The following is a 27,696-nucleotide window of genomic DNA, read 5'->3' as shown; positions in this document are numbered from 1 at the left end:
TTCCTTCCTTCCTTCCTTCCTTCCTTCCTTCCTTCCTTCCTTCCTTCTTTCCTTCTCCTCCTCTTCCTCCTCCTTTTTATGTAGGCTGTCTTTGAACTCCTGGTCTTCAAGCCTCTATACTCAGAGTACTAAAAGGCATTAATAAGGTTGTAGATGGGGCACGAGGGGACTCTGACAAAGAGGGCTAAGTAGAAGGTACAAGTTGGCCAATCGCCCAGAGCAAAGCCTGCTGTTCAACAAGGTCCCAGTGAGGCTCTTTGGTGGATGAAGATGATCAAACTCACACTCTGCATTTGACCCTCCAAACCTTGAGCCTTAGTGATCCCAAAATGCTCTTTTCTTCCATGAAGAAAAAAAGACGCCTTTTCAGTAGTCTGTATAAACTCAAGGAAATTAAAAAAAAAAAAAATCTAATTCTTACTTATGGGAAACAACAGAGAGAGCTTTCCCATTTTCACCCATCACACTTCCTTCACCTCTGTTGAAAACCACACCTCAGTTGTTTCTTGTCATCAGAGACCATTTCCTCTGAAAACCACCTCGCAGCCTTTACAGCGAAGGTCAATGATTCATAGGTACCACATCTTATGTGAGCTACTTATGGCCTAGTGAAGAGGCATAAACGTACAACAGACCTGGTCATCCTGACTTCCAGACCTTCCTTGGCAGAGTTTGAAATTTGAGTAAATATTCCTTTGGCTCTTGGCACTAGAATTCAAATCTAAGAAACTAAAAGGAACAGAGAGATTACTATGCAGGACAGAATTCCAAGCAGCAACTCTCTTTCTCTGGTGGAAGCTCCTGTGAGGCCAGAACTAGCTCATTACCTGCTCTCAGAAGGGCAAGGTGCTTTGAGTGCCTAATGTAACAAGAAACCCCACCCTAAGCTGAGCTAGAAATGTATCCAGGAAAGCAATGGCTTAGACTGCTTTTGTATTCTTTGAATGACACTCAGGGAGAGACATGAGCGTGCAACCTTGTTTTTACAGGCCGGGGACGATCTTCGGCAGGATATGCTTGTTCTGCAGATTATTCAACTGATGGACAAGATTTGGCTGCAGGAGGGCCTAGATATGCAAATGATCGTTTATGAATGTCTATCCACAGGGAAAGCCCAAGGTCAGTACAGATTTGAAGACAAGGTGATTTGCATGATTTACCTCGCTGGTTCACTGGTAAGACATTATAAACCGATAGCATTAATTTTAGGCTCCACAGCCAAAGATCCAAAGACCTATGTGTGTTCCTTTCCAATTTTCAAAATTACAAACCAGTGTGACTGACGTAAGGCATAACATGCTTTTAGAAAGTATGACTTTGCCAACTGTGACACTCTTGCTTTTCTCTGGGAGTTACTTGCATTAATGACGACTCATTTTTTTTTTTCATTTTCTAAGATAACATAGATTTTGACATCAACAGTGATGACATCATGGTTTCCAGCATCACAGACCCTAGTATGATAACAGACACCGATGGCCCAAGTAGAGCTTCAGTTCCAATCTTCAAAGTGAAATTTTCTCCCAAGTGCATGTCGTTCTTTACAAGTATAAAGACGACTTTTCACAAGTCTAACACTCTCCATAACAGAATCACCTGTCCATTCAAAACTATTGCCCCACTAACACGGAAAACTCCAAACACAGGGTACAATGTCTATCTATGAATTATTCATCACTTATTGTTTGCGTGTGTGAGCAGGTGTGTACATGTGTGTGCTTGTGAGTGGGTGCGTGGCATCATTCATACAGTGGTGCATGTGTAGACATCAGATGACAACTTTTGGGATCAGTTCTTCTACCATGTTGGCATTAAGAATCAAACTTGGATCGTCAGGTTTGAGTGACAGAAGGATCTACTTGCTGAGCCGTCTCACTGGCCCAGAACTGGAATTTAAATTCTAAAAGAATTCTGAATATTTAGAAAATCAGTCACAATAAGCAAACGTGCACACTTTGAGTGATATATAATATTTCTTTTCCTTGGAAAAATGGAGATGTAAATATAGAATGAAAGACTACATGGTTTAGGTCCACTAATCAGCTTTATTCATAGAGAATTTATGTTTTTAATCTGCAGGGTAGCTAAATTTCACATTAATTGTTGCAATTTTAAAAAGCCTTCGGATTTTCTATATAGTTAAAGCACTGATACATATTTTTCTCTTTAAAATATTTTAGTAGCGAATATTCATTCTATATATTGTAGAGATCAATAAAGAGCATTTTCTTAAACTATAGCATGTGTTTCCATATTTACCTCATACCCTCTCCTTTCTCCCACCCTTTTCCCCTTCATGTCAGTGTCCTTCCATCCTGAAGCCGCCTTCATTCTGCTTGCACGTCATATATACATCTCTGCATATGTACATGTCTGTATGTATATATGTATATAGAAACATATACATGGTTTTATGTATCTGTAAAAAGCTTAGGATCCTATCAAAGAAAGTACAGTATTTGTCTTTCCAATTCTTGCTAATTTCACATAATATAATATAGTGGTCTCTCATTGCATCCATATTCCAGCAACTGACATCACTGCATTCTTCTTTGTGAACAAATAAAACTCAGTCAATATATGCTCCATTTTAAGTGGAATCATTATTACAGTTTCTCTTTAATGTTGTCTGGCAGGGAAGGAGCATGTGGCATGTGAACAGTGCATTCTGTTCACTCTCAGAAATGTAACATTTAATGGTGGTGTTTCTATTAACCTGAATTTTTTTTCTTTATCTGTTTTATGTTTTCACAACTTATTCTGGAAAAAAAAATCCTAAATAATATAGTCAGTTTTTTAAATTCAAGTAGATCTACCATTTAAAGCCACTGTTGCCAAAGAGCCCATTCCTACAAGTGCCTCTCTCCCTCGAATCCCAGCAGCAGCCTCAGTGTCTTAGACAGTACCTCTTGAGAGGTGATCTGCTAAATCCCCACAGAATCCCCCCCCAACCCCATGATTTGTAGGGAATCATTGCAGATCAGAGATGAGCTTACTTTTTTCCAAGAGTAGGAGCCTTGCTCAGAGCTGAGCAAGCCTTTTCTAATTTCTTAAAATCAGTCTTTGATTACTGCTTCATCACAATTGTCATCTCTTACTTTCCACCCTTCCTGGTCTCACAGAAGGAACCTACTTCTTCAATATGCTGACCTGCTGGAAAACTGAGTGAAACAAGCTGGCCAGTCAGTGCATTCAGGCTCTCACGGACCCCCTATGCCTTAGAAACTGAATGAACACTGGCTTCCAGGCAAATGCTTTAGTTCTCCTCATGTCTATTTATTATCACAGCATGCAACTCAGGAGATTCGGAAGAAATAACTCTAGACTTTCCCAAAGTAGCAAACAGCAGAAGATAAGCTATTTTTCCCCCTCTGTGAACCAACAGCCTTCTATGATGGCAAGATTTACAGAGGGAATTATGCTGACAGAATATTTATTCAACAAAAACAAAGAGTAAAACAAATGTCATTTTCAGAAGACAAAGTTTCATTCCCATTAGATTCTGGGGCTTGTTGGATATCTATTGTTCAAAAGCATTCAGTTTTACGTCCCCTCTCTGTGGTCATAGAATTTTTCTGGCTCTCTTTATCCTCTAATAGTTTGATTGTCGAGATTTCAATTTATGTCAGTGATTTTATTTCTAAAATTTAGAGAATTATTGGGTGGAGCTAGTCATCTTCGGAGAAGTTGAAAAACTATTTAAACTGTTATTCTGTATAGACTAAAAATCAGAGAAGTCTTGAAAATATTTAAATGTTAACAACCTTAGGGCACAGTGAAAACCCTTGATAGATGAATGGCTATGGAGGCAAAGGTCCTACTTAAGGTCAATCGATACATGCTCCTTTTTAAGTGGAATCATTATTACAGTTTCTCTTTAATGTTGTCTTGGCAATGAAGGAGCATGAAGCTGTCCCTTGCATTCTATTCACTTTCAGAAATTTAACATTTAATGGTGGTGCTTCTATTAACCTGAAAAGAATTTTATTTTTAAAGTTAATAGTGTGTGTGTGTTCATGTGTATATCCATTTCCAAAGGGGTGCAAATGCGTGTGTATGTACATGTGAAAGCTAAAGGTTGAAGTGAGTTGAGGGGACTTCAGCCTTCACTCTATATATTGAGGAATTTTTTTATATAAAACAATGAAATATTATCATATCTACTCCCTTTATTTCCTCCTCCAACTCCCCCCATATCCTCCTGTCTTCTGGACCTGATATGGCTATTGCACTCATGGACTTGAGCTATTGGGGTTAACCTGCATAAGATCTGTGGGATATCAAGCCAGTTGAAATTCAAGCACAGATGGGGCATACGTTGTCCAAGTCCCACCCCGCACTAAGGAAACGTTGGTAGTTGATAGCTTCTGAGGATGGGGTGATGATTTTTTTTTTTTTTTTTGAGAATGTGGCCACTGGTAGTATTCCCATGCTTCCATGCAGGGTTTCATATCATGCACATATAGGCAGAACTAACTTGGCCTATTAAATTTGAAGAAGAGAGGAGAGGAAGAAAGGAAACGGGGGAATCTCTTTCTGAATCCAGAGCTTTCAGAGTGGAACTCTCGCTACACACCTTGCTCTTTATGCACCTCTTGGAGGCTGGCACTATGCTCTTTGCCTTCCTGACATTTACACAGATACTGGGGATCCGAATTCTAGTTCTCAGTCTCTTTAAGCAAACACTTAACCAATGAACCATTTGTTAAGCACTCTGAACAGAGATTTTTATCTTGTATTGCTGTTTATTGAGGAATTATATGTTGCTCACAGAAGGCAAAAGCACAGCCATTTAAATGTGAATGTCCTGCGGTAAAGGTTCATGGTCCTCCCACCACCAGGGCTGTGACAGGCATCATGATCTTCTAATGACCATGGGGCTTCCGTGAGGCCATCTCTATTGCCTCTATACCATAGTTTAGACAAAAACCGCCAGAATGCTTCCGAAGAGCTGATGAAAACCTACCATACTCAGATTGATGAGACGTAAGAAGGATGATCAGGAGTCCTCTAGACAAGGCTTGAGAGGAAGAAGGAAGTCCAAACAGTACTGAAAGCCATTGTTGCCTCCCACATTGAAGTACATTGTCTTAAGTGTTCCTCATCCTGGGGAGCAAAGTTAGTTTTCTTAATCTCTCTCTGTTATCATCCAGGATTGATAGAGATGGTGCCTGATGCTATAACACTGGCTAAGATCCATCTGCACTCTGGGCTGATAGGACCACTGAAAGAAAATACCATCAAGAAGTGGTTTAGTCAGCACAACCACTTAAAGGAAGATTATGAAAAGGTTTGTTCTTCTGGAACTAATTTTAAGTAACATACTTAAATGAGAATGTGCTCTGGTCTATTGGACATTGTGATTTAGGGGAAAGTAAATTAAATCCACCTTGAGTTCTAATTCCCTCACTTATCAGCCATGTGAGAATGACCAGATATAAGTGGTATATTATTTTCCTTCTGAGTGAAGTTCCTGGCTATGAACAAAGAATCTTTGCACTCAGAAATGTCTCTCAAAGATCACATTCCAGAGATGAGACCTTCTGAAACAAAATCCTTCCAGGAGCTTCAGATTATTTGCACACAACCTCCAATATTCATAAATAAGCCTCTTTGCTAAAATTTTTTATGTTCTGCCCTGACTTTTCATCTACTGTTGTTAAATGGCTTGTAGAATGTAAGATAAATAAATGATAGAAATTGATAAGATAGTGATAGAGAGATTATAGATAGATACATAAGTGATTGATAGATAATAGATAAATGATAGATCAATAGATGATACAGATAGATGGAAGGATGGATAGATAGAAAGATAGATTAGATAGCTGGCAGATAATAGGTACATGGTTATGTAATACATAGAGGATAGGTAATAAAAATAGATATATGCAATAGCTAGGCGGATAGATAAATAATATGTAAGTGACACAAACAGATTGTTAGTAGATAATTATAGATGCTTTTTCTGTTTACTATTGTCATGTTGTCACTGTCTTTCAACTGACAGGCCCTGAGGAACTTTTTTTACTCTTGTGCTGGCTGGTGTGTGGTAACGTTCATCTTGGGAGTCTGTGACCGGCATAATGACAATATCATGCTGACAAAGTCAGGCCACATGTTTCATATTGACTTTGGAAAATTCTTGGGTCATGCACAAACATTTGGTGGTATAAAAAGGTCAGTACACAAACATTTATTACAGTAATTAAGCAATGTCCTAAATAATGTATGGTGTGTAATGGCAAGGAGCCTGATAAATAACTTATGTCCAAATCCCCCAGGGTAATATAAGTATGATTATAAGTCTAATAAAATGGAAGGAAAGATTTTTTCCAGTAAATTATTAACAGAAGAGTGTTTCTTCAAGATGTTAAGAAACTAAATTGGTCTTCTTCCACGGGTTACTAAATCTATTACAACTACTTGTTTCAATTAATATTTTTGTTTTCTCATAAACTTTGAAATGGAAATTATACATGAGTTGATGGTCTCCATTCATCTGGAATATTGCCTGTAGGGAATAACCACCAGTATTTTAAACATAATAGAATTAGCCAACTCTCCAATCGGTCTTCTCCTTGAATCATTTCTCAGATATTGGGTGAGTGCCCATCAGTCATGATAGTATGGGTAGAAGGGTAAAGAGCTGTGCAAGCCTTGGGCTCCTTCATTGTTATGGTTGGCGTGCAAAGGTCTCCTATGGGTACATGTCTGCATCTACAGCTGATGGCTCTGATTTAGAAAGTTCTGGGACCCTAAGAAGGTGGAGCCGACTAAAAGAAGTAGGCCATGGAGGGCTCAAGGTTTTTTTGTCTCTCTCCACTGTGCCCTGTCTGCTCTTTGCTTCCTGGCTGTAGAAGGATACAAAACAACCTAACAGTCTGGCCATTGTGTTTGTACCTCTGTGATAAACAGGATTCCTTCCACTGCATGTTAAAAATAAACCCCTTCGGGTATTTTGTCAAGATAATGAGAAAAGTAACTAAGAGCCATATTAAACTAATAAGCAAAGACATGTTGGAAGGAAATAATAGCATCTCATAGAAAACACAAAGCAAATATCTGGGGTGAAAGTGGCTGGGCATTCTGCTGCTTTAAAGAGGCTTCTCCCAGGACACAGAGGTAAGGTGTCATGAGCAGATCATGGCAATTCATCATGGAAAAAAAAATTTGCAGGGAGACAAAGAAAATGGAACATTCCCCTGCCCCGAGACTTCTGGGGAGGCAGACTTCTCAATGCTGTTACCTTGCAGCTGCTGTAAGTTTTCTGACTTCTGAGAGAACAAACACAGCTCAGCTAGGAATACAAAGCGTTTCACCCTCTGCGCATAAACAAGTGCTCCCCTTTCATTGCTGTAATTGTGAGATTAAAAAGGATTGACACCAGCAGATTAAATCAAAGGGCATCCCAGCCCCAGCCTTTCTTAAGGATTCTGGAGACTACTTGCCTAATCCCTGCCATGGAAATGAGGAGGCATTTCCCAGTGTTCTAAAGCCAATTGGCTTTTTTTTTTTTTTAAGTATTGCTTAATCTTTGTTTTTCTATTTTCTCTAACAAAGTCATAAATAAAAGTGATAATGAAATCCAGCACCCACTATCAAATTTTCCGTCAGTTCTTTGGTAATAATGTCGTACTATTTACCACTACCATAAGTGATAGAAATGCTTTCAGGAGTAACTTCCTGCTTTTCTTTTTTTTCTTTTTCACCCCTTTCTAACAAAGAGATAGGATATGCCTGAGCCTCAAGGGAGCTTCTGACCCAGCATCTAAAGTTATTATGCAGTTAAAGGTCGGGTACTTCCGGGAGGCTGAGGGCACACAGTGCTTGGACAAGGGTCAGCTCAGGAGGGAAAACTTTCTGTCCTGCACTTAGGAAATTATCGGTGAAGCTCTCCTCAGCTGATAATTGCTTGGAGCATGGAGCTCTCACGGGGGTTCAGCGTTCATTCTGTAATAGCATGCTCACATTGACACTGTGGTTATATTGCTCATGTGTGGTTTCCCGAGATGCCTAATTACACAAAGTTCTATCCTACTCAATGGAGACTCCAGATTTTGCCTTCCCAATTAACTCACGGATATTAGACAAGAGACTTGTGCTCTTTCTGTTGGGCAGCAGAATGCGCTTTCTGGAATGTAGGTCGTTTGTGGTATCCAAAATAAAAAAGGTAACTTTAAGCATCCCCAGTGCACACAGCCGCTTGTGCCCGTGCTAATGATGCTATTTGTAATTAGGGAAGTGCACAGCTGTCAGAAGTCTCTCAAACAACACATCTGAGTGTTGCTATGGTATTCCTTCATGAACACAAAATTAATAAAAATAATCCTGATAATAGTGATGAAGTTTGTCTCGTTACCTAGTCCTGAATTTCTGCTCAAGTACCAAGCACATCATTCAGACAATCAAATCATTCAGTCCTGAAGCAAAAGCCTCCTCTCTTCCATTTACTGACTCTCATCAGTCTCCCCATTCAAGGAAGTAAGATTGCTACTCACAGATTTTCACAGACGCGTTATTGTGGTCATAATTCCATGTGAGCGCCTGGTGTTTCTATCTCGCTCTGTACTCTCTACTTCCATCACCGGTGTTTAGGTGAAACTCTCTCCAGATTGCTGTGGCTTTGGGACAGGCCCAAAGCCTGTGTTCTGTATTTGGGGCAGTGCCATGGAACATGGGCTCACTTTCTGTGAATATAGTCAAAAATAACTTTGAAAACTTTATACACACTTGACACGTGATAGCTTTATGAATAGAGGAAGAAAACACCTCAAGGCAGCTACTGTTATTTTCAGTTTTGCAAGCACAGGTAGAGAATAGTCTTACCTGTTCTAATGCGCCCATGAGTGCCAGCCCATGCAGCATAACTGATGTTGCCACAAAGCTCCCAGTTCTCACCAGTCCCAACACAGCTTGCTCTCCTCTGCCTTGGGGCAGATGGAAGTTCCTTCAGCTAGTGAGTGCCCTGTGGTACATTTATCACATATTTACAGTCTTGACATGAAGTAAATTCACATATTTAAAACCTAAAAATCAAATGCCTTACAGGATGTCTGAACTATGAAAGATACGAAAACCAAGGCTAAGTATAGTGGCATTTTAATTTAGAACCTAGCTGTTCTGCCAAAAGATCACATCCAAAGACTTACTAGGTGTGTGTGTGTGTGATCTGGCTGGAATACCAACACGCCTTTAATCTAGGAGACAGGAGTAAACAGATCTGGAGTTCAAGGCCAGCCTGGTAAAAAATAAGTTTTAGGTAAAGAAAACCTTAGGCCCAGGCCTGGTGGTACACGTCTTTAATCCCAAACAATGAAGGTAAAATTAATTTTTAGGAGGAAGCACCCATGTTTGAAAGTGATGTCTAATTGAGTGGCAGAAATAGTGACAAAAAGACAAACATTTGATAGAATAGAATATGTCCAACTCTCACAAGAAGAGAGAGGAAAGGAGAGCTACTTAACAGGCAATGCAGAGAGAGACAGACAGACAGATAGAGAAAAAGGAGGCAGTTTTGTTTTACTCTGACAGTAATAGAGAGACAGGTTGCATAGAGAGAATTCAAGGGAGGACAGAACAGAACGAGCCACAGAATGAGAAAGAGCCAGGAGGTTAAAGCAGATTGCTGGAATTAGTTAGAGGCCAGGCAGAGCAACTCAGGGATGGAAAGAAAATCCAGACTAAATAAGTCAGCTGGAAGAGGAATTTGAGCCAGCCAGCTGAGTTGAGCCAGCCAGCCCAGAGCTCAGTAAGAACAAGAAATAGTGAGCTTATTAAGCTGTAAGTCTCAGAGGCTGAAAATGTTCTAGGCCTGGGTTAGCAGAAGGAGGCAACAAACCTCCAAGACCACAACTTGAAAGGGTTAAACCAACTTTGTAACCTGTATGTCTTCTAAAGCCTATAGTTTTGAGTTTTAGGTTCAGGTTAAGTTAAAGCCTCTTAGTATCTTTCCAGAGAATGGAAAAATGTGACCCTATCTATGAGGACAGATAAAAAAAAAAAAAAAAAAAAAAAAGGCAAGCAAGCAATGACCTTGACTCAGCAAAAAGAAGGACTCTTGTTTTGAGATAGTGTTTTTTAGCAACAAACCCAGACTTCTTCTGAGTAGCTTTTGACCTCCATCCAAAAGTCTGAAGCCTCTAATCTTCAAGGATGAGCTAACCACCCCACCTTCAATTGCAGCTGCATCCACACTTGGCAGGACTGGCCAAGCTTGAGCACCTAAGACTAACCAATTATCTTACTTTATAGCTTCCTCATCCAATCCTAAATTGCCATAACTGCAACTTCAAATTTCCCACAATTTTTCTTTTAAAAACCTAAAGGCCTTTGTCTCCCGGTGCCACTCTTTGCTGACCGGCAGGGGTGACCTCATTGCGCAATGGTTAATAAACCTCTTGCTTTTGCAACGAGTCTTGGTCTGGGGGAGTTTCTGGGAAGGACGCGATCTTGAACTCCTGAGCTGTGAGACCCCAGTTCTTACAAACTGAGCCAGGTGATAAAAGTTACTTTTACAGCTAAGCCTGGAAGTAAGCCGGATTGCTTTCTTTGATATAAAGATTTTCTTTTTGAATGCAAAGCAGACAGAACTTTACACTATTTTATTTTTACAATAAAAACATTAAACAGGTATAAATAATAACACCTAAGATATGTGACTTAAATTTCAGAGCCTATTTATGTCTATTCTATAGACTTTACTATGAGCAGAGCTCACCCCATGCTGAGGTGAAACCCAATGGTATTATGTAGACTACATGACTCATGTTTGAGAGAGGTGCTCTGGAGTTATTGTGCCTTAAATAATTCATGTTTGCAGTCTTTAAAGGGCAAGCCTTCTATAGGGATAGAGTTGACTCGGTGAGTAATGCATGTGCCGTCAAGCCTGACAACCTAAAAGTTTGATTTCGGGTATCACATGGCAGAAGGAGAAACCAACTCCTCTGACCTCTCCACACATGCCATAAACCTGTGTGTGTGTGAGAGAGAGAGATGTGTGTGAGAGAGAGAGATGTTCAATAAAAATAGGAGCCATTTATTTTCTGACTATGTACACCTTTATTTAAAAGGAATTATAGTGAGCAGAAGCCTTCTAAGTCTAAGAACACCTCATGTTGTCAGACTTCACTGTTACAACCGGCATGCTTCACCCATTCCCTTAACTCCCAGTTTACAGCAGACGGAAGTTGTCACTGTTGCCATGGTGTTCTTGAAGACAATGGCATTTGACATTCATAAAAACTAATTTTAATACTAACAAGCAGGTGTGCCTTGTTTCTGGATCTGTATGTCAATCCAAGGCACAAGCGCATCATTAAAACATGGCATTCTAGTAACATCTGGTAAGACGCTGGTAGAAAACGAGACTGGGACCCGACATATTATTTACCAGTTGTCCTCAACGGTAGTGACTTATAAAGTAAAAGAACTCCTGAGGAATTATTGCAAGGACAAGGATAGTACATGATGGTGGATAGATTTCACGAAGGGAACAGGATTCAAGAACACTCACTGTGCAAGCATGAAGACGTGAGATCAGTTCCCTAGGACCTACATAAAAAGCCCAGCATGGTCATGTGTGTGGTTGTAACCACAGTACTGTGCTATGAGTTGTGCAGCTAGGATTATCTCTGGAGTTTGCTGGCCACCAGGTGCCTTTAAGTTCAATAAGAGACCCTCTGCCCAGAGAATAAGGTGAAGAAGGATAAAACAGGACACCCAACACTACACACACTGCCATGCTCACACACATACATACATACATGCTCATGTCTAGACATACACACATACCTTGCACACATGCGCACACCATGCAAGCACAGAAGGGGTTGGACGTAGAAGGAAAGGGGAAAGGTCTCTTTGTGTTGTGAGTAGCCATGTGGAGGCAGAGATGAGGCAGGTCAGGACTCAGCAGCCCTGCACTGCTAGATTGGAGCACACTACGCAGGCACCGTCCTGCGATGGAACTGCATTCTCCTGACCACATGCCTTTTTCACTCTGCAACACATTTTGTGCTCTGAACCCCAGCGCTCTAATTAGAAGACCAATGACTTCCGCTACTTTACTGAGAAGGCAAGCCTACCCCAACAGAGACTGCTTTATCATGAATGTAAACTTCCCACTGTTGCTGCACTTTTAAAAGCGATTTTATTTTGGTTTCTTATTCCTCTTTTTCCCTATTCCACCCCAATCTCTTCCAACAGCCCAGCACCCGGTAGGAGAGAAATAGATTAGTGGGGAGAAGGGGCGTAGTTCTCTTAGGCTACTTCCTGCTGGTTAGGGTTGTCCTTGGGGCAAGTCCAATCCTCTTTTCAGGAGATCTCCAACTTCCTGTCACTTTGCATCAACAGCAACCAAGAGCAGGAGGAATCACCAGCCACATTTTCTCTTCCTTGGAGCTCTCCAATACTCTTGGGGCTCTGGCCTTTATTCCTTCTCAGAGTCCTCAGAATTAAACCATCTGTAGCTGGCAAAGAGCCCTTCTCAGAGCCCACACAGGCAAATAGTTTGCTGCTGTGGACAGTTTGAATAAGTTTCATATCACACACCTGAGCTTAAAACAAAAACATGTTTACGTATCATAAACCAAAACGTCCACGTATCCCACACTGCTTACATCAGCACCTAATCTTTTCTTTCCTAAATGAATGTCTTAGAGCCATTTTCCTCTCTGCTTTCTATGACCATTGCAGCCTCAGCAACCATGTTTTCCTTGCACATTTATCATTTACTACTCAAATAACATTTTCATATAAACTGAGTCCTCAAAGCTCAAATAACTGCTTCCACTGACCCCAGGCATCATGATGCTCTGCTTAGCTTTACACCTGGAAAGGTTTCTTATAAGTTCTTCACCTTACTATTCATTTCTTAAGCTTATCAATTGGGGTTTATTCTTTATTGTTTAATAAAGAATATTTATCTCAGGACATTTTTCCATCTAGTCCCCATTTCTACAGTTTTGTGATGTATAAAATGTTATATAAATGGAATCATCTCTAATGTACTATCTAGGGATTTTATTTTTTACTGTAGTATAATTCTCTACAGAGTCAAACCAACCTGTTGTGTTCTCAAAGCTGTGCCTTTTGATTGACAAATAACATTCCACAATGTGGATGTAACGTAGTCTGCTTAGCCAGTAATCGGTTGAAGGACATCTGGATCCCCTCAGATTTCTAACTACTATGAACAAAGCTGCTGTGAAAAGCTCATCTGTGGAGTTCATTAACACAAGTTTGCATTTCTCAGATAAATGACCAGGACTGTAACTGTTAGGTTACAGGTGGTTGTATACTGTTAACAATTCAATAAACTGATGACAAATAGTTTTTCAGAAATGAAAATTCTGTGCTGAAATGGGGTATGTGACACACACTTCAGCAAAGTGTGAGCAATTCAGCTCCTCCTTATTCTTATCATTTTTTTTTTCACTTTTCTGGCTAGGTGGGCTCCGCTATCTCATTGTAGGTTTAAATTGCATAAAGACAAATCATGTTGAACATTTTTTCACATGTTTCTTGATTACCATCATATACATGGTCATGAAATGTGTCTTCATATTTCTATTTTATGATTATATTATTATTTGGTTTTTTTAATATTGAAATTTGAGAATATTTTTATATTCTTCATGCTAATTACTTGTTGCTTATATTGTTTTTTAAAGATCTTTTCCAGACCTTATATTGTCTTTGCATCCATTTAACATTGTTTTTTAACAATTGTAACAGACACACTCAATTCCAGAAATAATGTGTCTAACCTTCATCTCCCCAAACTTTTGTTATTTTTTATGATGGCTTTATAGCTTTGTGCTTTATATTTTTAGTTTGTTTTTTATTTAGGCATGAGGTTTATATGTATGTCTGCTGATATCCAATTGTGTCCAAAGGCTGCCTATTGTTCTTTGAATTGCTTTCACAATATCGTCAAGAAACACTTTGTCATATTTGAGTAAGTCTGTTTCAGTATCACATAGTCTAGCCCACTGGAAAAACATGTGTGTCCTTATACTGGTGCCCAGGGATAGCACCTTGCTGAGAGATAAAGGAACCACCTTGAAGCCTGGTAAGATGAAAAGTTTAGGTGTGCAAGTTGAATTGAAATCATGATTTATTGTAAAAATACTTGGTTGGAAGAGATTGATTTTGTTTTAAAATATTCTATTTCATTTGGTTTTTTGGGTAAAGAGAACAGGTTTTCCTGATTTTGTTTTTCTTTTGTTTTCTGTTGTCTGCATCTGTTGGTATTTCTGTATCACCATCTTCTTTGGGTATATATCTGAAATTTACAAATCAAGAGACACTCATGAAACTTAAAACCATGTTGTTTCTTTAATCCTGATATTGCTGGGTTACCTGCCATTTTCAGGGACTTTAGCATGATCGCTGGATAGCATAAGGAAAGACAGCAGTCTGCCTCATAAGATTTTACCTCTAGCCTAGATCCGTGGTCTGTGGTACTGAAACAGATACTGTAATCTTGGTCATCTGCTTTGGTAAGTCTCCAAAGCAGGTCCAGGGTAACTTGCATGCAAATATAAGTCACTTTGAATGACGCTTTTCAGTCTTACTGTTACATAAGGAATAGAACCTAAACTTCTTGACTGCTTCCTCCTATTCCAAGGCACCACCTCTTCTTGTTTATCACTTTGGAACATGTTTTAAGTCTCCCCACTTCTCTGGCTCTGTATGCCACAGTCTCCTTCTCAGTATAAGTTATTATCATATGGTATCAAAACTTTCTACAAAAAAAAAAAAATCTCATCTGCCCAATTCCACTCTTTTTATCTCTTCATGTTGCAGATAGGACAATCTTTCTTTAACATTATTGTTCTGAATTAATACATTTTATTTGCCTGTAACCGATGTTATTTTTGTGAGAAGTGAGTAGGACAGTATCTCACGTGTACCAGACTGGCTGCAAATTTACTATGTAGCCACGATGACCTTAGATTGCTGATCCTCTACCTCCACCTCCACATCCCTAGTGTAAATGTTGCTTTTATTTTCTCAGGTGAGGGAATGAGATGAGAGCCATACCCAAGCTTTAGGAAAACACCGCTTGGGCTAAGCCCAGGCCATTTCTTTCTCTGGTCTATCTCTAGGCTTAGGTCTGGAAGCTTCTAACCTCCATACAATCTAATCTTCTGCAAGACCAGACCTTGAAGGCTTCAGCTTCCAGCTTCCATCTGCTAACTTAGGCCTAGAATGTTTTCAGCCTCCAAAGCCTCCAAGACTTACTGCTGAATAAGCTCACACTTTCTAGTTTTTTTTTTTTTTTTGAACTCTGGCTGGATAGTTCAACTCAAGTGTTCTGGCTCAAAACTCCTCTCCAAGCTTACTGATTCAAACTGGCTTCTCTATACTTCTCACTGAATTGCTCTGCTTGGGAAAAAATCTTCCTCTGAACTCCACAAACTGAACTGTATGAACTCAACTGCACTCAGCTGCACTGTACTTCTGCACTCCACTGTACTCTCTATTATACTCTCTTCACTAATTTTCCTCTCTCTCTCTCTCCCTGGAGGCTCTTAAGTTTCTCTTTCCTGTCTGTTCTCCTGAGAGTTGGGGTATCTTATCTGCTGGGGTATTTATTCTGTTAAACCTTTCTCTGATTCATCACTTTGCCTGCTCCTTAATTAAACATCACTTTCAAAGATGCCTGTTTCCTTCTATAGGCAAATCTTACTTTCATTGTTTGGGATTAAAGGTGTGCATTCCAGCCAGATTATACTATAATCCAGGGAGTGCCTGCATTCCAGCCAGATCACATAGACCTAGAAGGCCTTTAGATGTGATCTCTTGCCAGAGCAGTGTGTTCCTTGATTAAAATTCCTTTACACCCTAGTTCTAGGGTTATTGGCATTCCTCACCACACTCACATTTATGAAGTACTGGGCATGAAACTCAAGACTGCATGTGGCAGAAAAATAGTCTATCAAGTGAGGTATATCTCCAGACCTCAACACAATGCTTTTAAGAGCTCTTTAATCTCACCTACAGGTCTTGTACACTCTAGAGCAGATGCTGAGTAAATGTCTGTTGGAGGTTACCTATAGTGCTCTGACATTTGGGAGTACACCTCTTAGGTTCAAATCACTGAATGAGCAGCAGCACATCCTAAATGTGAGTCCTTAGTGCAGCAGCCATGGTAACACTTATTATAATGATCTTAGCATACTAGTGGCTAGAATTATACCCTCTGTATGGCTACATGGGAAGTTGATAAAAGTAACAGTAAATGTCAAATGCAATCATTCGTTTTATCAAATAAACTTATCTCCTCAATAATCACTATCTGCTTATAATATATTCTTACATTTCCAAGGATATCAGCATTTTTAAACCACCAAGCCACTCCTTACATCTGCTGGAAATCTGGAAAACACTCTCAGCATTTTTACAGAATGCCAGTTTTGGAGAAAATCTAGTCATACATTTATACAAAAGTTAATTTTGGAAACAGAATGATAGAATCATAACAAGCTCACTTTGTGGTCTTCCCACATAGATGCTAAATTGTCACCAGCTACTCACCACGTGGGCTACTTTTATTTTTTTTTTGTTGCATGTAACAAAATACCATCAGCATATTGTTTCAGATGCAAAGATTGTATAAATGGAATGTTTTCTTTTCCCATGAAAAGCATATATTTCATTTGACTTTCAGCTAGGAATATGTTATACTAAGGAATATTTCTTTTAAAATTATATATTTTATTTATGTAGTATAGATGTGTGACAGGGTACACATGAAAAACTCAGAGGACAAGTTTTGGAAGTGGTTCTTGGGAATATAACTCAGATCATCAGGTTTGATGACAAGTGCCTGAGCAATCTTTCAATCCCTGGGGAGATTTATTATAAGTAAAACATCTTAATGTTTATCACTGGATCAGCGTTACAGCATCAGAGAAGGGTGAGTGAGAGAGAAAGAGAGGAAAGGAGAGCACACCTCCACCCCCCTTCCAAACACATGGAGAGCTGATGGGGGACATATACAATTGATAGGGTAGAGAGACCAGAAACAACAGCAGATGCAGCTCTGACAGGCAGTGGTAAAGCTATGAATCCGAAAAACAATTCATGCCCTGGATTTCTAATAACAAACACTTCAGAGAAAGGCCTCAAAGCTCTAAGTCTATGATCTAGAATTAGGTTCACGTTTGAGTCGATTCACAAACCACAGCACATCTAAAACTTCTGTAACATACAGGAACCAGACAGGTTTCTTGTTGCATATAGTACTTACTTTCATTTACAGAAGCCTTTTAGTGTAATTCTAATTTTTATAATGTTTATTAAAAGTAAGCAAAAATGTATTTTAAAATATGGAATCTTTATTTTGTTGGGCTCCTTGAACATTTCAACTCTGATGTTTACTTAGTGAAATCTGTTTCTTCAATATTGTTAGTTTACATTTTTCTCTAATTTACAATTTCTCTAATGGGTGTTTCTTTCAGATAATTGAGTTTCTGTGTGGGTTTTCTGGACCCAGTTTCTCATGGCAGTTGCTAGGGAAGAAGGAAGTGTCATTTCATGGAATCACAACAAGTTTCTAAGACAAGTCAGTTTGGCCAATTATAGTTTTATCAGCTGAAAGGAGAAAAGTACATCCACCATATTAGAAATGTTCAAGAATGTATAATACTTTAGACTTTCCTAAAAATATTTCCAAGTTCAATTCATGGTAAACATAATATGAGATATGAAAAAATAAATCTTGCTGATTTGTCTTTGATTATAGAAATCTGGAATATTCCTAAAACTTTACTAAAAATCTTGTGCATTAAGGAACTTTTCTGTTGTTGTGATGAAATGCCAGGACGAAAAGCAACTTAAAGAATAAAAAGAGTTTGTTTTGGCTTATGGCTCCAGGGGGAAAGAATCTCTTGTTTCAGGAAAGCATGGCATGCTGGCAGAGCAGGGAGCTGGCCACATGTCCATATAAACACAGGAAGCAGAGAGAGACTATCAAGCAAGGTGAGGCTAGAAGTTCTCCAAGCCAACCCCCAGAGATGCACTTCCTCCATCATGGCTCCACTTCCTAAAGGCTCCATAACCTCTCCAAACAGTGCCACCACCTGGAGAACACATATTTAAACTGTGAACTTATGTGGCACACTTATTCTTCAAACTACCACAGTTAGAACCTAGTGAAAACTACAGGCTACCTGATCCATCAAATGTATAACAAAATAAAAGGCCCATGTAAGGACTCATGGAGCCAAGAAGTTGATAGTGATAAACTGGGATTAAGGCAAATGTTAAAGTAACAAGTGGGAATTGATGACATTTTGAGTGAGAAGACATGAGGAGGCTTAGTTCAGCTCTGCAAACACTCGTGGCTGGTCGAAGACTTACAGTAACATGCAACCAGTGGTGATATCTAAACTGCGCTGAGTGCTTTCCATGTTGTCATTTGAGCTATGAGAGTCTCTCAGCAATACCAATAACTAAGCATCTCCAACCTCCGTGGTAAAGAATGAAATCAAGTAACAGAGATGGTAAGTCTCTCGCCAAGGGCAACAACTAGTGATACGCAAATCCACACTTGAACTCTGGATCACGGGGCCTGTGGCCTGGGCTCTGTGCTTGGAGCCTCCTCTAGCCATAGAAGCATAGAAGTCCACAGTACAGAGTGTTCTCCACGGGCCAGGCACACATCTTCTCCAAGTTGGGTCTCAGGAAGTCTAGCAGCTGAGTGTTTGTTTCCCATTTTAAACACGAGAAAATTAAGTCACAGCAAGTTCAAGATTAGACTTTATGCTTTTGTCCTGTGTCCTTTTGTCCAACATCTCTTCTCCCAGCCTTGCTGAAGTGCAGCCCCATAAAGCTCATCATAGAATGAGTGAGAAGTCAGGGAGGCCAATACCGAAAAATAGTGATCAATGTTTTGAAGTTGGCTTTAAAGTTGGCACTTGAGATGTTTTCTATTGACTAAGTTATTGGACAAAGAAAGCAAAAACAAGTGAAAGTTTTCATTATTCTGACCTCTCTTGATAGTTAGCGTCTATCATAAAATACAACTTTCATTATTTCGTTTTGATTTGAAACAGGATTCCCAGGTCTGAGACCAGGCTAACCCGGAAGTCAACATGTAGTCTAGGCTGGCCTCAACCTCACAGTTCGTGTTAGCCTAGGGAGCACTGGAATTTGTAGGTGTGAGCCACAGTGCCCAGCTTTAAAGTAACATTTGAAAACAACCACAGCCAAGCAGTTTTAGAAAATGCTTTGCTGGTAGCCAGAGTTCATGACCTTTTCATTTGATTCTCATACTTCAGACAGGTCTAGTTAAGCCATATTGGGGAGATTCCCAGCTCAACAATGTTTTTATGAAAACAGCAGAGCCTTGAACCAGCAGAGAGCACTATTCTATTCTAAAGTCTCTCTGAGCTGCTTCTCAGTTCCTTCAGTTGTGACCTGGTGCAACCTTACATGAAGCCAGGCTGTCAGATATCAAACGGTTCATTCGGTTTTAACCACAATTGTGTCCTCGTCTAGATGCTGCTAGAAGACTTTCTAAGACAAGTTGGTGTAAAATTCCCCTTGTTGATCTATCTGCTGAGACCTCAGCACATAAAGAGGCCTCTGCCCCTCCCCCTACCTGTTTCTTTTAGAGTTAGTTGCTAACACTTCATCTCAGGATTATAATGTCTCAAAGGATTATCATGTCTCAAAGCAATTTTGGAGCTAGGACCTGCTTTTCCATCCTGGGGACTATAGGGGGCAGTATGGCTTGTGTGAAAACATGATTTGCACTGTTCTTGTATGCTCAGCTTTTTTTTACTGAGTCATGTGTGAAATGAATTATGGCTACTTTTAAAACTCTCTGTTTGCTAAGCATATGACAATGAATTGGTTACATCTATTGTTGATGCTGTTTCATAATTATCTTCTGAAAGAGTTTGTCATTATAATATCTTAACTTTTATCCTAAGAAAGTCAGCCTTCCAAGGGAAAGAAAATAGCTTTTAAGGCCTTATAATGTTAAACTCAAGTTCTGTTTTATCACCCCTAACTATATCAGTAAATATACTTTCAGTAATGACTTTGCGTATCTCTTGCTTGTATCTTCATTAGAGCCTATCTTCTTTTAGAAGATACATTGTGTCCAAATGTAACTGGGCATTAAACATTTGACATAGTACAGAGCAACACTCTAGCACATCTTATTCTTTCTTCTCCACTGCAGCCTGCTTATTTCAAGTCCTTGATTACCATCTTTTTCCACTGATCCACAGTGACCCACATTAGACTAGGGAAAAACATCGAATAGAAACACGTTTCAGTAACTTCCTGCATTAGCCCTACAAACCACATCTTCTCCTGACTGCTTTTTTTTTTTTTAATATAGGGACCGAGCCCCTTTCATTTTCACTTCAGAGATGGAGTACTTTATTACTGAGGGTGGAAAAAACACACAGCATTTTCAAGACTTTGTGGAGCTGTGCTGCAAAGCCTACAACATTGTCAGGAAACACAGCCAGCTGATCCTGAGCCTTCTAGAAATGGTAAGTCCCTTGGAGAAATGGCAGGAGCCCTGAGTGCCATTCATGTTCCCTCCAGTGGTCTGTCTTTCCTAATGGGTTGGAGTTCCCCCAAAGACCTTTTCAAACAGAAAGGAGTGAGCAAGCAAACGTGTTTCTTGGCAACTTAATGCTAGTTCATGGTTTCCATCTCTGAAGTCACCAGACACAGCACTTGTGCGTTCAGAGGGGATCATTCCCTGTGCAGCGCTGACTAAGGTTCAAGAAAAGTCATTTTTAAGATAACTTCTTTGCTTGCATTGTTCCTTTTTGAAAACAGCCTCAGAATTCTTATTTGCCTTACATATAATGTAAACCTCATGGTGTAAATGAGGCAGATTCATCCTGGCTCCCTTGTCTCAATATCTGCTGTTGAAAACTTGCCCACTATTTAGATTAAGAAATTTAGGGTCAAGAATACAGACTCAGGGGTGGAGAGATGGTTCCTGGTTTAAAAGACTAAATGTCTGAGCTGGGCATTGTGCAGAACACCTGTAATCCCAGCACTCAGGGAGGTAGAGGCAGGTGGATTGCTGTGAGTTCGAGGCCAGTCTGGTCTATAAAGTGAGTCCAGGACAAACTGGACTAACAGAAACCCTGTCTCAGGAAGAAAAACAAAAAGCATAAACTGCTCTTGCATAGGAATAGGATCCAAGCTCAGTTCAGTACAGCCCCACATCAGACAGCTCACTGTAACTGCCTGTAACTCCAGCTTCAGGGATTGGATGCCCTCTTCTGCACTGCACAGGCCCCTGCACTCAAATATGCAATAACCACACACACACACACACACACACACACACACACACAGAGAGAGAGAGAGAGAGAGAGAGAGAGAGAGAGAGAGAGCGCTGATTCAAAACAAAGTAAGTCTAAAACTGTGAGAGATTAATTAGTGAGCAGATTATAGATGGATGCATTTAGTGTCCTATATCGGTTCTATTGAGCGGTGGTGAGAGAGGACTCAGTGTTTTATCCCAGTGTCCATTGTAAGGAGGTTGAGAATAGTCATACAGCCTAGGGAAAGAAGAACCCAATAGAAATATCATTTGGAGAATGGTATATTGATTTCTTTGAGCATATACATCCATTGTAACAGTTACATCTACCTGTAGGAGAATAGCATACCACTGGTCTATCTATCTGGAGTCAATCAAACATGACTAGCTTAGAACCTTCAATTCTGCTAATAGTGGTTAAAGAGACAAACTTGGTGGTGGGGTCTCCCTAATTTTGAATGGCAGCTTAGCATTTAATGCTTACATTCCTTGAGTGTACTCATACTTAACCCTAGATACTGTTTCCTTTTTAAATGCGGGTAATAACCTTTATCTTATGGAAATGAAGAACAAATGACCCAGTATTAAATGCATCATATGGACCAGGCATTATGCTAAAATATTAATAGGTTAATTTCATAACTCTAGCTGATAATTAACATGAAGGATTTATGACAGTATTTGTCACACAGTAGAGTTCAGTTAATTAACGTGATGATATAGATCATTGTTAATTTAGTTTAAACATTGGCAGGCTAGGGATATATTTCAGTTGGTAAAGTGCCTGCCTAGCACAGCCGACAATTGACTGATTACACACTTGTAATCCTAAAACTCAGGACCTGGAAGGAGGAGGCAAGAGGATCAGAGGTTCAAGGTCATCTTTGATTACAAAGCAAGTTTGAGGCCAGCCTGGACAACATGAAACCCTGACTAAAAAATAAATCAATCAAAAAACAAAAACAAAAAAACAATCAATCAACCAATCAATTAAAGGGGTTCTGACTAATACAGGATCATATGCTCATGTGTAGAATTTAAATTTGATTTAGTATTGATTAAAGCTGCAGGTTCAGTTTTTCAGTTTCACTAGTTACTTCACAATTCAGTGTTGTTGCTGTTGTGATGTGTCTTTCTCTCTCTCTCTCTCTCTCTTTTTTTAACTGGGAACTGAACCTAGAACTCTCCCATGGGGTCTCATCCCCAGGCCTCAGGATCTCCAAGTTAACTCCCAACTACAACCAGCAATTCTTTTTATAGATCTGTGTTCCAGCTCCCAATTCTCTTAGACTCTATTGTTTTTTTCTTTCATTTTTGCTTATAAAAATCTTTTATTTTTATTTTTAATCATTTTTATCTTTATTAATTACAGTTTATTCACTTTGTATTCCCCCTGTACCTCCCTCTTTCCTCCCCTCCCATGCCCACCTTCCCTCTTCCCTACCTGTGTTCCTCTCCTAGTCCACTGAAAAGGGAGGTCCTCTTCCACTTCCCTCTGGTCCTAGTCTATCAAGTCTCATCAGGAGTGGCTGCATTGTCTTCTTCTGTGGCCTGGTAAGGCTGCTCCCCACTCGGTGGGAGGTGATCAAAGAGCAGGCCAATCAGTTCCTGTCAGAGACAGTCCCTGTCCCCATTACTATGGAGGCCACTTTGATACTGAACTGCCATAGGCTACCTCTGTGCAGGGGTTCCAGGCCATCTTCAGGAGTGGTCCTTGGCTAGAGTATCAGTTTCAGAAAAGACCCCTGTGCCCAGACAAGAACTCTGTTGCTTTTAATGAATGGCTTATGGTTTATACCAAGCTCATTCTGTGACACAGAAAAAACTCTACAAGCACTGAATGAATGACCTTGATTTTACTTACATGATAAATACCCAGGCACTACCAGTCCTAATGTCCTCATGAACTCTGGCATGATGTGGTTCAACTCTCCCAAGGTCTTATTCATGATATCATGAGCTCTCAAAAGCCTACTATGTGCCAGGAACTGTCACTGACAGGTGAACATACAAGACCAGAGTCTTAAATAGAATAGTGACAAGAAAATTTGTAGATAAGTAACTGAGGGTCTCGGCATATATAAATGAGAATCATGCTGTACAGACTGCACAAAAGGAGTAGCTCCAAACACTAGCAAGTGCCTTAACCAGACACAAATATCCAGAACAAAATTTCACACATGGAGTTTCAAGCAGTGTGAGCTATTTCTCCTGTGACAATAAATTATGCTGGATAACAATTAACCTTGAGAGACTAATATGATATCAGATCATCTACATGAACAGGAACATCATGTTGAGTTTTTTCTCTCATTTAATAAACTTTCTGCATTCCTTTTAAAATATTTATCATGGTAATTAATCATGAAAGCGGTTAAATGTTAAATATGATGGCTCATGTCTACAATCCCAGCAGTCAGGAGGCTGAGGCAGGAAAATTACAGGTTCAAGAACATCCTAGGCTATCCTGTCTCCAACAACAACAACAAAAATTGTTGTAATATATTTAATTTAAGGGGAAAAGGAGGCTGGACAGATTGCTCAGTGGTTAATAGTGTTTGCAAAAGCCCTGAACTCAGTTTTTTTTCAGCACCCGCATCCGCATCCAGCAGCTCTTATATAAATCAAGCTCAGGGATCTGAAGGCCCTTTTAAAGTCTCCTTAGGTCCTCACACACCTCTCTCAGTGTGTCTCTGTCTCTGCCTCTCTCTCTCTCTCTCTGTAACCCCACAATAAAATTTTTAAGTCACTATATAGTGCTTTAATCATGTTTTGAAATAGTTTCTCAAATAAATAGTAAATTGGCTATTTTAAGTTTGTTATATAAGACATAAAAAAAAAAAAACCCTGGCTGAGATTTTATTGAATCTAGCTTGTTTTATAAAATAAGGGTGGAAAAATAGCAGTGGATATTACTTCACGTCACACATATTAAGTAATCATTTTATACTCAGACTATTATAGACACAGAAAGAAGGGCTGGAGGCAAGGCAGACCACTTAGCCCCACAGATAAATCCAGACATAACTGTGGTGTGTGGTGGCCCCAGTTTCTGATCATCTACCTCCCAGCGCCCCTGCTTTACTCCATCATGTATCCTATGCGACTGTTTAGATAAAGTTTTCAGCCTCTATTTCAGGACCACTCACTCCCTAGATAAAACTTCTTTTAAATTAAAACCAAGTTTAAATCTGTGAAAAACTGCTCTCTCCATACACATTTAACGTGTCTTTCCCCCCATTCTGACTCTCGCGTTGATGTCTTTAAGCACAGTTCAGGGCACTACACCGTGACCCAGTTATAAGTTGAGAAATACTTGGCATGGGTCAACAACAGCTGGGTTCTGCAAACGATCAATACCCAGGATCACGAGGCACAGGCGTGCAGTGGGTTCAATGTGGAGTTAATGACCCGTCCCCAGCAGAAAGCATCTTGTTGCCAGATATCTGCTGTGTTTTTATTTCCTCATGGGAAAAGCAAGCAAAAAGTAATTTGTGTAATTCCCATCTTGCTTAAAAGCAGCCTCTGTAGGAGACCCTAGTGTGTTGCTGGCTGAGTTCACTAACATAAAAGCCTGTATTTCGTCAGCTTTTCTCCCATTAAAAAAAATCAATATCAGCTATTATGGAAGACTCTCGAAGAACACAGGGACCATTCACGGTTTTCAAATGCTCATCACTCCCGTGATTGTAGCAGATATTTCCCAGCAGAAATCTCTCTAGATTCCCTATATGGTAAGGAGAGAGCACTGCTTTCCTAAGTGAGGCTGTGAAAATAGAACTGGACTTAGTGCCAGGAGAAGAGAAACAAAACAAAAGTCCTGTCCTTAAAAACAAATGACTCATCCATCCATTGTCTGTTCACATCTACCTGTTTCAGATGCCCTTTCCCTTCCCACTGCCCCAGTCACACCTATCACCTACACGCTCTAGACAACAACACCGACACACATTGCTGTAGGTCAAAGAGCAGACACAGTTAAGTGGGACCAGCTATGGAGCTATCCATATTCTGTAGTATTACCACACCCAAAGACTCCTCTCAAAGAAATGGGACATATGATGTGGGGACTTGCGATTTACTACCTTAAGTCAGTCATATGATGGAGATAGAGTTGGATTTATCTGGTTTGTCATAGTCTACGTGTGTCAGCTTGTATAGATAGAAGATAGATAGATAGATAGATAGATAGATAGATAGATAGATAGATGATAAAGAGGTAATAGATATATGATAGATAGATAGATAGATAGATAGATAGATAGATAGATAGATAGATAGATAGATAGATAGATAAAAATAGATAATATCTGGATGATAGATAGCTAGGCAGAGGCAAGAGTAAGAATACTATGTACTCCAACAGAAAATATTTGAAGAGTCCTGACCAAGCTACTATGAACTCAGAGAAACTCAAATGCAATTCAGCCTTCACAGAAATCTAATCTTAGCAAGTAGATGATCATGCAGTAGTTAAAAAGAGAATCTTGACTAAGATCAGAAGGAAGGAGAAGAGGAACTCCCTTATTAGTGGACTTGGGGAGGGGCATGCGTGAAGAAGGGGGAGGGAGGGTGGGATCGGGAGGGGAGGAAGGAGGATACAAAGTGAATAAAGTGTAATTAATAAAAAAATAAAATGTTAAAGCACAATAAAAAAAGAGAGAGAGAATCTTCTTCAGGCAGTCCACAGATGTCTCTGGAACTCCTAGTACTAGATCAAAGCTAATCTGGATTATACCTGCTGTGGGAAGTGTGTATCTCTAGGGCTGGTTTTTGTTACTTAGTAGTCAATATTAAATTTGCAAGTAGTGAGGCTTTAAAGCTGAACAAGTTGCAGTGTTTTTCCTAATCATCGATTCATCCACCCATGCAGTCATTATCCATCAGATATTCATTAGATTCCACTTGCTTATAAGGCATCATGCTAGAAAATATAAACAATCCCAACACTGAGTGAAGGTCCAGTTTTTCTTCTCAGAGGACTTCAAATGTGACATGAACAAAACATGATCAAAATTGGAAGGTAGTACTTAAAAACAGGTCAAAGCAAGACAAAGATTTCCAGTAGACAAGAAAGAAAAAGGAAATGTCTTCTTAGCCAGGAATGATTATGAATGATTATGATATAACATTATGTATATGTGTATGGTTATATGCATACACATTCAGGTGACTGAAGAGTGAGCATGGCTGTGGAAATGGATGCTGGTCATCATAGCCTAGAGTGTTACACAGACTGAGACTTCTGTGGACGATGAGAGAGAATTACCGAGTTTTAAGTTACAGGAGAGAGTGATGACCACTGCAGATGCCATTGCATAGTGCATAAGCAAATGAGAAATAACGTGTTTGGAGTGGAGAGAGTACCATGTCTGGCTGGGATTTGGGGCTGACAATTCAGAAGTTACAATAGTAACTTTTTTTACAGCGTCAGGTGTAAAGAAAAGTTACTGAAAGTCTCTAGACATCTTGGCTGTACAAACTATTGTGATAGTGACTGCAGTGAAAACCGGGGAAGGAGTATACTAGACTGCAGAATGGTTTAAGTGTAACTCAGTAACAGTGAGGTGGGGTGGTGAATCAGAAAAAAAGAGGGAGTGAAACATGGATCTCTTGCTGGTTGGGTATTGGTACCACTGTTAATGGAGATAAGCAGGAAAGAGCAGGAAATAGGGGTGAAGAGAATTTGCTCATTGTTTAAAACATGGTTCTAAGGATTGAACTCAGGTTGTAAGGATTGGCAGTAAGCACCTTTACCTGATGAATTGCTGACCCAGAATTACAAAGGTTTACCAATGGCAAAGTTGAGATGCCAAGAATAACCCATGAGAACAGGAGGGTGACTCATCTCTAGGACTTTCATTGTTCACTTGGTTTCACTCATCATCTGTGTGCTAATGACTCCCCAGACCACATCTGTAGTTGCGCCTTTGAACTATTTTATTTCTCCATGTAGCCAAAGTTTTCAACAACGTGTGTGTTTGTGTGTGTGTGTGTGTGTGTGTACACATGTATATCCCGCGTGTACATATACATATACAGTACATGTATATATTATTTTTTTAAAAAAAATTTAAATGTGTGGACATAGAGCACACTTGAAGGCCAGAGGCATTGGATCACCTGAAGCTGGAGTGAAAGGAGGTTGTGTCACTAAGTATGGGAGGCAGCAACTGACTTGGGTCCTATGTAAGAGTCACACAAGCTCTTACAGCCCAGTGATCTCTCCAGCCCCGCCTATGTATATTCCAATCCAATCATGTCTCCAGTGCAAACCACTCCCTAGTCCAGCCTCTTCTTTGGCTTCTTGTAACCCTTCTTTAATGTCACCTATGGTGATCTTCCTAACACAGTCAATTCTAACTTGACTGTGGCACTCT

The 27,696-nt window shown here is 39.8% G+C and overlaps 1 protein-coding gene across 5 annotated transcripts in view; it reads left to right on the top strand.

Annotated features, from left to right (window-relative positions):
• Pik3c2g (phosphatidylinositol-4-phosphate 3-kinase catalytic subunit type 2 gamma) overlaps positions 1-27,696 on the top strand; it is a 327,855-nt gene that overhangs the window by 220,161 nt on the left and 79,998 nt on the right. For all 5 annotated transcript variants that reach the window (XM_055610362.1, XM_055610384.1, XM_055610373.1 and 2 more), the window contains 4 exons: positions 990-1,119; positions 5,154-5,290; positions 6,011-6,180; positions 20,366-20,522. In XM_055610362.1, the coding sequence (XP_055466337.1) occupies positions 990-1,119; positions 5,154-5,290; positions 6,011-6,180; positions 20,366-20,522 (594 nt within the window). The remainder of the gene's footprint in view (positions 1-989; positions 1,120-5,153; positions 5,291-6,010; positions 6,181-20,365; positions 20,523-27,696) is intronic.

The sequence above is a fragment of the Psammomys obesus genome, unplaced genomic scaffold, assembly GCF_907164565.1.
Source record: "Psammomys obesus unplaced genomic scaffold, mPsaObe1.curated_primary_1811, whole genome shotgun sequence".
NCBI classification, from domain to species: Eukaryota; Metazoa; Chordata; class Mammalia; order Rodentia; family Muridae; genus Psammomys; species Psammomys obesus.
Note: the sequence above shows the minus strand (reverse complement) of the source record. Positions and strands in the feature narration are given on the sequence as shown.